Source organism: Aedes albopictus, chromosome 1 (genome assembly GCF_035046485.1).
Source record: "Aedes albopictus strain Foshan chromosome 1, AalbF5, whole genome shotgun sequence".
Taxonomy (NCBI): Eukaryota; Metazoa; Arthropoda; class Insecta; order Diptera; family Culicidae; genus Aedes; species Aedes albopictus.
Genome location: NC_085136.1, coordinates 135,177,704 through 135,193,593, shown reverse-complemented (window position 1 = coordinate 135,193,593; position 15,890 = coordinate 135,177,704). Strand labels below are relative to the sequence as shown.

General features: G+C 39.7%; 1 protein-coding gene across 1 annotated transcript; it reads left to right on the top strand.

The window, feature by feature from the left end:
- The first annotated feature begins 14,412 nt into the window (after positions 1-14,412).
- LOC109422921 (uncharacterized) lies at positions 14,413-15,678 on the top strand. The gene has a single exon (XM_029876375.2). It carries the CDS (start codon positions 14,565-14,567, stop codon positions 15,219-15,221), a length of 657 nt encoding a protein of 218 aa, XP_029732235.1. The 5' UTR covers positions 14,413-14,564; the 3' UTR covers positions 15,222-15,678.
- The last annotated feature ends 212 nt before the right edge of the window (positions 15,679-15,890 follow it).

The following is a 15,890-nucleotide window of genomic DNA, read 5'->3' as shown; positions in this document are numbered from 1 at the left end:
TCTGCTCGTTTGATTCGAGATGGTACATCGCGTTTGCTCGATATATGTATTCATCCGAAGTGTTCAGTTCAGTCTAATGACTATAACGTACACGTTATCCAATATATCCAAGTTAGGTACTGTTGATGCACTTAGGTACGAATATTGGGATGGTTAAGGCGATCATAGAGAAGTGCTACCCCCGATGACTGGAGTTGGTACCTAGCGATCAGTGACCAATGCATAGTCTAATAATTAAGTATACCTACCGGGCATGTTCTAAGCAGATGATTGCTTATTGGAATAGAATCAGAATGATCACTAGCTGTTATTCACCGTGAAAAGAATATGATACGACCATGGATAAGACACAAACGTATCCGGTACCTGAGTTTTGGAACAAGTATTTGTTAAGTAATTATGTATACGAAGACGGTAGAACCATAGACTTAATAGTAGAACTTACAAACCTTTGATTCAATTACTCAATCAGATCGAGATACCTACGTAATATGTTCCTTTAACCAGAACTTTGAAGATTCTGACCGAACAGCTGAATTTTTACTCCTTTTTTACGATTTCTGCTGCAGTTTTGTATTTTCAAATTGCCCATAGATGAAATTGGAGAATACACGGGTTTTATGCATAGTATCAAAATCATTAAATTTTCGATTGGCAGTATTTCTAGTTTTACAGATTTTTGCCTTTCTCGTACACCAAGGTGTTCACTCCAAAAACGAAAATTTGATAGAGTCTCCGGAGGGGTCAAGTCTTATATACCAATCGACTCAGCTCGACGAATTGAGGTGATGTCTTTTTTTTTTCCTTCTAAACCATAGGGGGATAAATCTGCTCATCAGACACCCTAACAGGAAGGTTAGGGTAGTGTGGGGTTGAGGCCGTCTTCTACAATGCCGGTAGAAGCCAGGACTACTCTCTCCTCGACTCACTAAAACACATTCCTATGGTCGCCAAACCCTACGTCTCTCCGTAACCACCAAGAAGGTATTGCTTCAGAGAGGGGCTAGTGCACATCGCACCCTCAAGGTTAGCTGCGTAGCCTAGCAGCAATAAACATCGATGACTCGCTCTGGAGAGTCCATCACGGTAACATGCTGGCGCTTGTCCAGTTTTCCGAGTGGTCCTCGTCACTCCCTTTGTCCTCGGAAGGCGGGCGGGGTCAACCCCGCCCGCGCCCAACTGCTTAGCAGACATCAAGAACTGATGCCCACGTGCAACCCAATCTGACCTGCCCGCAAAGGAAGGGTATCGCTACCCTTCAGGCCCTATCAGATGCACCCGAAGGTTGCAGACAGCAGGGTCTCACCTACCCCGACCGTTGCCGGGGACCCCTTTCCAACCGCGGGCTCGGATCCAACCCAGTAGACCGACGCCACGACAGCACCGCTACCGGGACTTCCTCTCCGCGGCCACTTAATCGCTGTAAGGGTCGATCTCGACCGCAGGGCACCGGTATGACCTACGAAGCCGACTTCGAACCTCTGGACCACCTTTTGTACTGCATCTGGACTAGCCATTCTCCGAGTTCATTCGCCACCTCCTCTGTAGCTCCCAGACGATATGGGTGATAGCCGTTGAAACAGCGTTCCAGCCAAACTCATCCCTACACAACCTCTGGACCAAATTGTCCGGAGTTGTGTCCTCCCCGCATGTGGCAAGCATGCGGTCACGCTTTGTGCGAAATCGCGGGCACACCAACAAAACGTGTTCCGCCGTTTCCTCTAAACCATTGCACACTGGGCATTCGGGAGAATCCGCATGCCCGAAATGGTGTAGATACTGTCGGAGCATCCATGGCCTATAAGGACCTGTGTCAGGTGGAATGTAACTTCCCCATGGCGCCTATTAATCCAACTATCTACCCTCGGTATCAACCTATGGGTCCACCTTCCTTTGGTGGAACTGTCCCACACGCGCTGCCATTTGACCATAGAGGCCATCCTGGCAGTCCTGCGTATGCCTCTTATGCCGCGCATTTCGAAGCACTCACTGATAAGAATGCTGATACGCACTATACCAGTAATGACGCAGAGAGCATCGTGTGACACGGGACGGTACGCGCTCGCAACCCTCAGGCACACTTCTGCCCAATTCACATAGTCGATGTACATTTCAACATGCTTTTGGAATATTAACAATGAATAAATATAAATTTCAAGATTTTTACCACGTTGACATCTAACCAAGTGTTAAATCTTTTTTTTTTTTTTTTAAAGAGTGACCAGGTGGAGCTGCAGGACAGCTGATAGCAAAGCCTGGACCCTTTCCCAACTTTCCCCCTACTAGGACTAATACTCACGATGGACTAGACGATGTCGTCAACTTGAGCAAAGTGTGTAGTAATTAGCATTAGGTCGTAGTAGTTTTTTAAAATACTGTTTTTAACTTTTCCCATCGCACTAGTGTTTTGATCGAATGGAAGCTCCAAAGATGATTTGATAATTGAACAATATTTCAATAATCGAAAATCTCCTAGGTCACTGGACAACATTCAGAGATAAAAAAGGGTGTCTATGTCTATGTTAACGCCTTCAGAGTACTATTCTTAAGAAATATACAAAGAGCAAAAAGAAAAAAAATGTGTCGTAGCTAATTTTTAAAGATTTGATATTTCTGAAAATTATTCGAAGACAGCTACCAGAACTAGCGTTTTTAGCCGATATGGGCAACTAGTTTTTCTGACAGCTTCCCCAAACAATAATCAGATAATATCCTCAGTTATTTTATAATACATTCTGAAAATTATTTCAAGCTGATTACCAATAGTGCCAATAACCGATGTTAGTCATTGACAGCACCAGCATCATCTCCAAATAACTCTCATATTAGTGTTAGATAACACTTTTTGAGCTTCCATTCGATATTGTAAGGAAATTTGTCAAACCCTATTTGTCAAACTATAGTCAATAATGTATCAAATTGTGTTTCTAATTTCGCTAGTCGTCTTCTGCATATCTGTGATCATCTCAGTCCAAAGTAATATTATATCCATCGTAACCCTTTACAATGTCAACCGTCCTAAGTCCTAACTAAATTCCTGCTTTTTTTGATCAGTGAAATAATACCGTCTAAGATATAAAAACAAAAAAGTTCAGTCAACTGATTTTTGTCAAAAATAAAAATGATAATGATTATTTGACAACTTTTATAAATTCACAAAACCCATAAAAATAAGAAAAACAAATACAAACTCCTATAATCAACAGTTTTATCTTTACCTAATCAGTCCATAATTTTCTAATTGTAATGAATCTAATCTGTAAGGCTGTAAGTCAACTTATCCTAGCGTCCCCTGTCCTGTGTACTTTCGAATTCAAGTGATGAATGATGAGTGTAACGCAGAGACCTCCCCTACCCACTCTTGCGTTACGTTAAATTCAACAATTATTGTTAAATTTGAGAAAATTTAAAGAATGCAAAGATTAGGTCTATGCAAGCTGAATTATAACTTGTGATAAATGCACTACGGATACTCCTTTGGTTCCTATTAGCATTTACGGCCGATTCCTTCACTTGCGATCAACTCGTAAACCAGATATATCTAGCTCAAAGTCCAAGCAGTGGAGAATAAAATGGCGCTAAAATGCTAATGGGTTAAGCCCTCCCATCGCGTCAAGATTGAATATCCAGGGGGAGGGATCTAACCAAGTGTTAAATCTTGTGACCAATTCAATAACATTGGTCATAAATATGCACACGCGTTAAATATTAGCTTTTCAACGGTGGCATTGTCAGTGGCGGTTACATCGACTATGCGAATATGGTCAGAAAGCCTGTAAGTACTTTCCAGCTTCCGCCGGTAGTATTCAGTACTTAGCGCGGTGCCCCACGCCGGGCCGCCATACCTAAGTATGGACGTAGCAACACTAGCCAGAAGCTTGCGCTTACTGGCGTACGCCGCAGAGCTATTTGGACATCATCCGGGACAGTGCCGCAATAGCTGTGGAGGCGCTTTTACAGGCATAATCGACGTGGCTACCGAAGGTAAGCTTATCGTCGATCATCTCCATCATCACGCCCAAGTGTTTGACGGAGCGCTTTGACAGGATAGTGCACTCTCCTACACTGATCTCCGTCTGCTGTTCCGACTTCCGGTTGTTAACAACCGTCACCTCTGTCTTGTGGTGAGCCAGCTCCAGTGTCCTGGACCGCATCCACGCCTCCACAACCTTGATCGAGTGGTCGGTAGTCAACTTCACCTCCTCGATCGTTTCACCGTAGACTTCGAGCGTAATGTCGTCGGAAAATCCGACAATCTCCACTCCCATTGGGTACTCTAACCTCAACACCTCGTCGTACATGACATTCCATACCACCGGATCCAGGATGGAACCTTGCGGGACTCCTGAGGTTATGTGAAAGTACTTCCGACCCATCTCCGTGTCATAGACTAGTACACGATTCTGAAAGTAACTTTCAAGAATTTTATACAGGTACAGTAGACGTTCGATAAGTGCAACATGTTTACGTTTCAGTTACCGAATGAAATTCGCTAACTGCAACGACTGACAGCTGTCAAACAGTTGTCAATTGCTGTTGGACGCAGTCAGAATGCACTCAAAAACATCGCAATGCAGCTGTAGTGCATCTGAAAAACATCGCAACTCTGTTGACGTTTCGTTTTTGACAGATAGCGGTGCGATAACTGCAAAATTGTTGCGCTTAGCGGCCTTGCAGTTAAAAAGCATTGCAGTTAAACCGTTTGCACCGAGCGAACGTCTACTGTACTCCGGTATCCTCAGACGCAAGAGCGCATCGGCAATAGCAGACCAGCTGGCGCTATTAAACGCATTCCTTACACCCAGAGTCACTACCGCGCAGAAGCGAATGCCCCTCCTCTTAGGCTCGACTGCTTTCTCGGCGGTTTTGGTAACCGACAAGATAGCGTCTACGGTGGACATCCCCTTTCGGAAGCCGTACTGGTTGCTCGGAAGATCATTTTCGCCCTCGGTGAACCTCAACATTCTCGATCGGCCACCCTCAACATTCTCGATCGGCCATCGCGGAGGCGCATAACAGCTACAGAAGAAGACCCCGTTTACTTTGGCGACCACGAAGCCCTCGACAGCAACTCCTGGACGGGGTATTTACCCGTCGTCCATATCGCCGCCGGCGGGTACTCGGTATGGGTCTGATATGATGGCGATATCCGTCTCCCACTCAGAAACCGCCTGACAAAGCCGTTGCTGAACCTGATCACAGTGATTCAGGTTCAGTTGCGTTACCTGCACTGTGATTTGTTGTTCACTGCGGCTTTCTTGAAGGCCGGGCACCTTGGACCACCCATCGGATGTCTGTTGTTCGAGGATTTCCCGGTACAGATCATGCAGATGGGCGGACTCGTGCAGCTTTGGGCCTTTGGGCCCTCAGCGCTGCATCGCCTACACAGTTTGCGCCTGTCGGGGCCTTTGCAGTCCCACGACTTGTGTCCTGGTTCCAGACACCTGAAGCAAACCTCTGGTGGCTCGTGGAATGTCAGGTAACATACACACCAGCCCACCTTTATGCTCCCTACTTTAACGGACTTTTTGACGTCCGAGAAAAATAAAATTCTATTGGAAAGCTTCTATTTACATGAAATTCTAGTATATTCAATGATAAAATGTGTCAGATAATTGTTATTTTAGTACAAACCATGAAAAGGGGGATCAAGTCTCCCCATTTTCAAAATACGGCATATCCCTTAAAAATTAAGGAAATCTTACATTTTGAAAAAGCACTAAATTCATCAAAAATCCAAGAAAACTTGAAAATAAAATGAATAGGAAGCCCTTTGGAGGTATTTTTCCTTTAAATGAATCATGTTTTGGAAAGGGGATCAAGTGTCGCCCATTTTTTGAAAAATACATTATAAGACATGTCTCCATAAAAATACAGTTTTGATAACTTTTACAATAATTTAAAGTACTTCTTTTGTTTATGAACTTGGAATAGGGTAAAAAATATAATTTGGACATGCACGACGATGTATGCCTTGTTCCGGAGAGCTAATAAAAGGAAATACTTCTCAATATCGATTATTGGATCAAATAGACCATATTCTGATGACTTACTTTGAAAATACGCTTAACAATTATGAATTTACTCCAAAATTATCGAAAATGTAAATTATTTCACTAAATTTCACTGCACAGGTATGCAAGACGACATACACTTCATAGTCACTTACAATATTCACCTCAAAATGGTTGAATTAATCATTGTAAGAAATTTAAAAGCCTTTTTGCAACGAAACATGTTCAATAAAGAAGCATTAGGCAACTAATCTCTTAACATTCATCTAGAACGCTTAAAATAGGATAGGGGGATTAGGGGCATAATGGACACCCGGGGCGAAATGGACACCCCTGTTTTTGCCGAAACCGTTGACTTTTATGTAAAACTTTCAATGCATAAGTTTGAAGGAACAAGTCATTGTTCTATTTTTCAAAAGTACCATTTATATTCCTTCAAAATAACCAAAATATCATTGAAATTGAATTGTGTTCTTCATATGGTGGATTTCTTATAATTTCGAAGCAGCAGCAAATAAGGCATTACGAGTGATTGAGTGTATCCACCATACAAACAAGTGTATTGTTAGCTTATCTACATGTATACGTAGATTTAGCAATGGATGAAGTATTATGTTTTTGATCAGAACACTCTGAAAATAGCAATTTCAATGTTGTAGTCTATTCGGGGCGAAATGAACACTGGCAATTTTGAATGGATGTACGCGCGTTGCATACTGTTAGGCGTTTTGGAGAGTTTTAAAAATTCAATCCGACTATTTTAGTCTAAAATTTATTTAATTAACTTTAAAGTTGCGTAAACTCGTCTAAGATGGAGTATTATATATGTGGTATTGATCTCCATTGGTAAATTACTTAACTGGTCGATATTCTCAAAGATACAGCATAAAATATGCAGGGGTGTCCATTATGCCCCGATGGGTGTCCATTTCGCCCCGTAGAGTAAAGTGGGGCAAAAGTTCGAGTGGGGCAAGAGTTTCTTTTGAAGTTTTTGAGCTCAATTCAAAAAATTTCTTTCAGGTGTCAAGGTTGTTCGAACCCTTTTTGAAAAAGAGTCTTTCACTCTAAAAATTATGAAAATTGATCAATATTTCGAAAAGTTATGACAAAATGTTGGTTTTTGATCAAAAAATTGTAACATGCGATGGTCCTTCCAACGCATGGAATGGAATTGTAATAAAATCATATTCGATATTTTATTTCGGGGCATAACTAGGTATATTTTGAAGATGCTTTAGCATGTATAACCTTTTTCAAAAAAGATTTGGAAATCATATTTTACACATAGCGGGGCAAAAGTTCGAGTCATGTGGCAACTTTATGTATAAACCTAAAATTCAGCTAAATGTACATATTATCTCTAAGAGTGATGGAATTAGTGAGAAAATTCGATTAAAGTTGAAAAAAAAAGTTGTTTCATCTGAATTTGGCGGAAAACTACTAATTTTTGGTGTAGTAAATTTAACCCTGATTTGGGTAAAATCCAGATCGAATTTTAAAGTGTATTCCAGTTCTAACATCAAATATTAAGTGGTTTCAGGTATTCCTATTATCAAAGTGTCAAAATAGTGTGCTACGGTTAGCGTAATTCCACAAACACTAGATTCGAACTTTTGCCCCAGTGCACAGTGGGAAAAATCGAGCCAAAAAACGGAACTTATTTTTGCCGCTGGTTTGAAGCAATGAAAAGTATGCATCCCAAAGGAAAAAACCATGCTAAATCGATTGGTGATGGTCTCGTGACCGGCAGGTGACGGGAAGTGGCCTCTTTGGCCACTTTTAGGTCCTGAACCTGGTTTTCCGGGTTCCGCACCAGGCTATTTTCAATCAAATCAGCTAAATATAGAGTGCGGCACATCATTTCATGTCTATTTTTGGTAAGGATGTTAGTGGTGACTATTTAGGACCTCATCAAAGTCATATGGCCACTTCCGGATCCTGGTCCAGTTCCTCCGGATCCGAATTCCGGCGATTTCAAGTGAAGTCACCTAAATCTACAGTGCGACATATCAATTCACATCTATTTTCAATAGGCCTGTGAGTAGTAACTGTTCGAGACCTCACAGAAATCATATGGCCACTTCCGGATCCTGGTCCAGTTCCTCCGGATCCGGATTCCGGCCATTTCAAGTAAAGTCAGCTAAATATACGGTGCGACATATCAATTCATATCTATTTTCAACAGGCGTAAGAGTGGTGACTATTTCAGACCTCACCGAGGTCATATGACCACTTCCGGATCCTGCTCCAGTTCCTCCGGATCCGGATTCCAGCCATTTCAAGGGAAGTTAGCATAAAATACAGTGCGACATATCAGTTCATATCTATTTTCAACAGGCGTAAGAGTGGTGACTATTTCAGACCTCACCGAGGTCATATGACCACTTCCGGATCCTGGTCCAGTTCCTCCGGATCCGGATTCCAGCCATTTCAAGGGAAGTCAGCATAAAATACAGTGCGACATATCAATTCATATCTATTTTCATCAGGCATGTGAGTAGTAACTATTTGAGACCTCTTAGAGGTCATATGGCCACTTCCGGATGCTGGTCCAGTTCCTCCGGATCCGGATTCCGGCCATTTCAAGTGAAGTCAGCTAAATATACGGTGCGACATATCAATTCATATCTATTTCCAACAGACATAAGAGTGGTGACTATTTGTGACCTCACAGAGGTCATATGGCCACTTCCGGATCCTGGTCCAGTTCCTCCGGATCCGGATTCCAGCCATTTCAATTGGAGTCAGCTAAATATATTATGCGACATATCAATTCATATTTATTTTCAATAGGCATGTGAGTGGTGAAAAGAAAATAGAAACTATGTAAATTTTGATGGATTCTAAATGAAGCATTTACATGTTTTCGCGTATCATCAATTTCCTATACAAATTGATGTTAATTGGAAAGAACACCAATACACAATGAAAATACTCAGCATTGTTATCAGTGCTATAAAAATAAAAAAAAATAAATTAATAAAATAAATAAATTGTCATGTACGAGGAAAATAGATATGAATTGATTTGTCGCATCATATATTTAGCTGACTTCACTTGAAATGGCCGGAATCCGGATCCGGAGGAACTGGACCAGGATCCGGAAGTGGCCATATGACCTCGGTAAGGTCTCAAACAGTTACTATTCACATGCCTGTTGAAAATAGATATGAATTGATATGTCGCACTGTATTTTATGTAGGTGGATTACTTTCCAATCAAACAGTCTGTTTTATATCTGTGAACTATACAGTGTGCCATCTGCATACATGATCTATGAGAGTTGTGTTTGTTTTTGAAATGTCAAACGAGGAAAAACGTTCGCCGCGAGAAACCGCGTGTTCTTTTCAAGTTAAATAAAAACTCAAGTTGTAACGTAATAAATCAACTTTATTTCTTCAAATATCGCCGAAAAACCAACATTTTATGCTAACTTCCCTTGAAATGGCTGGAATCCGGATCCGGAAGAACTGGACCAGGATCCGGAAGTGGTCATATGACCTCGGTGAGGTCTGAAATAGTCACCACTCTTACGCCTGTTGAAAATAGATATGAATTGATATGTCGCACCGTATATTTAGCTAGTTAGAAAAGTGTGACAGTACGTGTATTGGGTATAGGAAAATTGCGTGACAGAGGGGGGAGGGGGGGTCTTGAAAACCCGAAAAACGATGGACGTAATATTTGAACCTTCCCCAAGAGTTCGAATAAAACACACACATACAAAAAGTGTTGTAACTCAAAATTGAAAAGACATTTGACGTAACTTTGTTCAGCAAAATTTTAGCTCATGGATGGTAGAATCACAAGACGGCATTTATTTATTTTTATCTGCTGCGATTTTATGAAATAGGTTGAATTTTCAACTAGGGTCGAACTTTTGCCCCACCTTACTCTACCTTTCCTGCCAGGCCCAAAAAAACACACGGTTTTCAATTCATTATTTCTTCACAATAATGACATTCTACCAGCTGTAAATGATTGAAATACGTAGGAAACAAGTTAAAGTTGTAAGCCAACTGATAATATGTTAAGTTTTTGTCTGTTATACAGGCCTAACATACTCATTTGCTTAGGGTGTCCATTATGCCCCTAATACCCCTATGTCCAAAATACATTGCATGGTTTCTACTGTTAATATAATTTGGTCATCTGACGAACTACATGGGGATGCAGAGCGATTACATACTTGGAGGCGTATTCTGTGGGTCTGGCGATATTTCCTCGATTTTAACAAAAACTGTAATAGTTATCGAAATAGATGCCTGTTAAGCGGAGAAATTTGATTATTTGTAAGAAAATATTTGTTAATTTATGCTACTTCCATGATTTAGCAGTATTCATGGCTAAACATTGAGATAATTGCCCTGTCCAAATTATATATACCTGAGGGTGTCCAAAACATATATTCGGTGTCCAAAATACTGTTCTAACAGGCGATTGGAAATTGTGATTTTCATAGCTTAAAAGGCTTTCGTTAAGGTTTTTGTCACAAGGAACGCAAAGTACGATCGTACTATAAGCGTATTGGTAACTTTGCAAAATAATCAATTGCTTTCTAAGGAAGCTAGGGGACGATTTTTCCAATGTTGTCCTCAGCCTGTCCAAAATACATGAATTACCATAGATGTGTATCCGCCATTCTATATGAAAATCGGATCTCATTTTATGTTTTCCCTAAAGTTACAGGCAAATTAAGAAAAAGAGATCACGTTTACCCAGTCTCCCCTACTTATTTTCTGAGAATATTGCATACTTTCAGGCTTTTTCGATGGCGTTAGTAAACTTTAAGCATAAATAATTAAACATTTAGAATACTTGTAAGGTTTCGCATAGCTTATCGCATTCTGGGATGTCAAATTTCGATGGAAACAATATTTGAAACTCATGCAACGGCACTTTAATGACTGATCAATTTCACCCCGAAAGCAGAATCATTATTTTTTTATTTAAAATGTTATTCATTATTTTATATAATCAAATTATCTTCAATTCAACCTAGAGTCATTTGCATTATTAGTTGTAGCCTTGGTTGTAGCTCATGTAAGATAGCAAGCAAATATAATATCAAAAATAAAAAGAATTTATTGACGTTACTCCCAATTAATCTTCGAAAGTTACCTCGGTAACCAAATGTCCATACCAAATAAGACTCAAGAGCATTCTACTAGGATGCTGTAGCTTTCATTTGGTGGTAGAAGAACTCATATCGGTTGACATACGGCTGAGAAATTTATTATAATAAACTTTATCAAAAACCTCTCAAAGATATCTCAGTAACCAAATGTCCAATCGAAATTAAATTTCAAAGCGTTCTACTGACTGCTGCAGCTTTCATTTGGTGTTAAGAGAACCCAAATCGGTTGGCAGACGGCTGAGATATTTATAATGATGCACTTGGTAAAAAGTCTCTCATAATGTTAAATTATATTACTCCCAAGTACCTTCTCTACGGAAGGTAACCGAATGTCAAATCGTAATAAAATTTAAGTATTCATACTTCTCACAACTACTCTAAAAAAGTATTTTCATGTGTACTTGATTGTTTTCAAGCAATGTCGCGATGAATATTGAGTTCGAACCAAAAATACAAACACAGACAAACAGACGTAACACTCTTCAAAACGACTTGGCAGATGCATTTAACGATCAATTCAAAGTTCATTTGATTTGCGCGATTCTTCCACCAAATGCGCTAGTGTTCGATCGCTTTGACGTTTGCCAGTGTATACGTTGCTGAATGATGCAAACGAAAAATACAGGTGCTTTGTTTAGTAGTGTGCGTGTTAGATACACGTCAAATCGAAATCCATTATGGCCGCAGTGTCGCGCGTGGTTCTACCAACAGGCAGTGTGCTCATGAAAAAGACACCGGGCAAAAGTTTTTGAGGAATTTTCTTTACGTCTGTTTGTCTGTGATACAAACTTGCAGTATTACACGTAAATACAATATGAATACAACGTAGCATCGAGAAAAAATCCAAAAAAAACGGTTTTAGTACTTGCTCCGAGTTTTTGAGTTCTCAAAAATACAGTTTTGGTGAAATCCATAATATGAACATATCACATCTGAGAAAGTTTATTGGTTCCAAAGTTCTGCAAATCGGGTGAACAATGGCAGCAACTTGAAATGACCGTTCCCACTATTTTAGAGGCATGGGAGTGTTGATTTAGTGTTTCATTATTTTTCAATAATTGATATTTTTATTTTAAATTTTCGAATTTATTAGAGAACATCCGGTGAACTTTCATTTGAAATACTAGTATGTTGGATTTTTGTTTTTTTTTTTTTAATAATTGTGCTTACGATAATGAAACCGGGTATAGAGATAAGTGACATTTCAACACACGAACACTAGCGCAAATTTTTCCTCACACAAAAGTGCACGCCGATTGAAAGGCTATTCAGATTGCATATGCAAATATTACCCAATCGAATTGGTTAAAACGGGTAAATAATGATAAAACCAACGTCCGGGGCCAGAGTGCAAATATTTTCCTCGCAGTTTCACAACTACATCTACAAAAAAGGCACGCATACATTTGAACGTGATTACCTCTATAACGAACGTGGCCGAGGCCGAGGTTGCGACAGCAATGGTGAAACAATCCGATTTCAAAAGATTAACCAGTGCCAGTATATACAGATTGACCTCACTCTTGAAATCTGATTGGAATATAGCTTAAACTGACTTTTCACTTTTAAAATCGATAGGGTAAAAAATATAATTTGGACATGTATATAATTTGGACATGCACTGCGATGTATGTCTTGTTCCGGAGAGCTAATCAAAGTAGATACTTCTGAATATCGATTATTGGATCAAACAGACCCTATTCTGATGACTTACGTTGAAAATATGCTTAACAATTAAGAATTTACTTAAAAATTAACGAAAATGTAAAATATTTCACTAAAACCCCTCAAATGCACAGGTATGCATGACACACTTACACACATACACTTCACAGTCACATACAATATGCACCTCAAATTCGTTGAATTGATAATTGTAAGAAATTTAAAAGCCTTATTGCAATGAAAACTGTTCAATAAAGAAGCATTGGGCAGCCAATCTCTTAACAATCATCTAGAAAGCCAAAAATAGGTGGTGTCCAAAATACATTACAAATTTTTTACTGTAAATATATTTTGGTCATCTGGCGAACTAAATGGGGAAGCTGTGTGATTGCATACTTGGAGGCGTATTATGTGGTTCTGGCGATATTTCCTCGATTTTAACAAAAACTGTAATAGTCATCAAAATAGATGCCTGTTAAGCGAAGAAATTTGATTATTTGCAAGAAAATAGTTGTTAATTTATGCTAGTTCCATGGTTTAGCAGTACACATGGCTAAACATTGAGATAATTGCCCTGTCCAAATTATATATACCTGAGGGTGTCCAAATAGTTATTTATGTAACGAGTTGCAAAATGATGATTTTTACAGCACGAGTCGTACATTTATCCAACGAGGCTTGCCGAGTTGGATAAATATGACGAGTGCTGTAAAAATTGAGTTTTGCAACGAGTTGCATACAACATTTTTTGCAATGAGAAAACATAATCACTGTAATATGATCATTTCCATCAGTATCATCATGCTTCCTGGTGGTTGAACGGGATCACCCACGTGTTCCATCAAGCTAGACACAAAACTTGAATCAAGCAAGCTGTGCTATAACCGTCACAGTTTTTCAAGCTCTTGACGTGGTAACACAGGTTGTTGGCCAAACAATTGCAATATGATTCATAATGCAACCCAAATGAGTTGCATTATGAATCATAATGCAATTGTTTTTATAGTGAGAAAAAGTAGGCCGTAGTGACACTCAAACGGCAACTGTAAAATGCAAAATTATAGTGCCAAGTTGCAAAAACATATATTCGATGTCCAAAATGTAATTCTAACAAGCGATTGGAAATTATAATTTTCTCAACTTAAAATGCTTTCGTTAAGGTTTTTGTCATCAGGAACGCAAAATACAATCATATTAGAAGCGTATTAGTAACTCTACAAAATAATCAATTGCTTTCTAAGGAAACTAGGGGACGATTTTTCCAACGTTGTCCTCAGCCTGTCCAAAATACATGAATTACCCTAGGCATTGTGCATGCAGCAACATTCATGTTTCCTGCCATGTTGATAAGGTCATGTTTATTTTAACTTGTGTTCTAGAACGGTAAATAAACAAAATTTCACTGAGTCAACCGTTCAATGTCGTACAATGAGTGAGATACGTTATATTTCATTTCGAAAACAGCTCTGTGGAACGCAGATTGGGAATCACGGCTGAAATTCATCAGAGCATTTAGGTAACTTAAACCACGCATAATTTATTTTGTTACCCTGCGAATGCATTGTAAAATTTTATTGCAGGTAAATCAACGATCATTTGGAAGCCACAGGTAAAACCAGCATTCGAAAGTATGGTTTACCTCAGAACAGATAATCGCCATTCTTTGAAGAAGTCAGTTGCAAATTGATTATCAAACAACACACACCTCTTACTGAACAGTGAAATAAAGCACGTACCAACGCCATTCAATGATGGTTTCGGAATCCCAACACCTTCGGCGTGATTCGTTCGAATTCAAAAAGCGGTCGAGCTTTTCGCGCCACGATTTGGATTACAAGATGAAGATGCTGCAGCTAACGCTGGTGTACCGTCGTTCAGTGGCGGATGAACGGCCACTTCCTGCGCCTCAACCAAACCGACATTCGATTGCCCAGGACACGTTCGGAAAAGCTAAACAAATTGCCATCACGCAGCCGTTCCATGTGCCGAAGATTCTAGCTGTGGAACCCAAACAGAGACAGGATCCAAAAGCCGTTAAGGACAAGAAGGTCATAGTTAGCGTGACTAGTGCCACGTTGCCGCCGAATCCGCAGCATAGTAAAGTTCAACGATTGGTCCGGATGTTCGAGAATAATTCCAGCACGGTACCGAAGAATTGTCCAGAGGTCCGCAGCAAACCGTCGTCAGTTCCAGGCAAGCGGCTACCCGAATCGCAAGCCAAGCGGCTATCAAGTTTTGAACCGAAGCCTAAGCTTCAAGGAGAGAAGAACAAACCACAAATCGAAAAGACCGTGAACAATACGGGGGAATCAGTGCCTAGTGATGAGGAGATTAAAACTGAGCTGAAACAGCGTCGGAAGGTAAAGCTTTTATGCAATTTTTTTGAACAACAAGCTAAGATTTGATTTATTCTTCTATTTGACAGCCTGATTCCCTGTAGAGTTAGTGCGTTAGTGATTGTAATTTTAAGGCACCGTAAATCACAAAGTGATCAATAAATGAATGTATAACGTACGTTGCATTTGAATACATCACTGAATATCACATGAATATTGCAACCTTCAAGAACCTGATAAGTATGAGTGAATTCGAAGATGGCCGTCTATCATAGTAGAATTTTTAGTTTCGAGTGTTTTGTGTGGATAGCGAAATCCATGATGTTGAAAATGCGGATCAAAAGCGCACCTTCTCCTGGACCCATATTACCTTACTCACAGATAACCTTACTGTTCACTCCTGTCCTGAAACTTGGGAGTTCCTATAAAACGGGGTAAATTTGATAGTGCGGCAGGCATTATATATTATATCTCATAACAATGACTCGTTTTATCAGTTGAGAAAAAGGCAAACGTGAATCAAAACTACACACCAAATTTTTGGAAATGCTTTCAGCACAAAAAAAACAGCAAAATAAATTGCTGAATTTCAGCAAAATTTTTGCTGAGTTTCAGCACAACGTTGCTGATCAACTGTCAAAATTGCTGGATGGTTCAGCAAGTTGATAAATATTTGCTGATACTCAGTAAATTCGTATTGCTGAATGCAATCAGCACAAAAAAAATCAGCAAAATTTA

Excerpts from the sequence above, each read along its gene's own strand:
- LOC109422921 (XM_029876375.2), top strand. The coding sequence starts at position 14,565 with ATGATGGTTTCGGAATCCCAACACCTTCGGCGTGATTCGTTCGAATTC.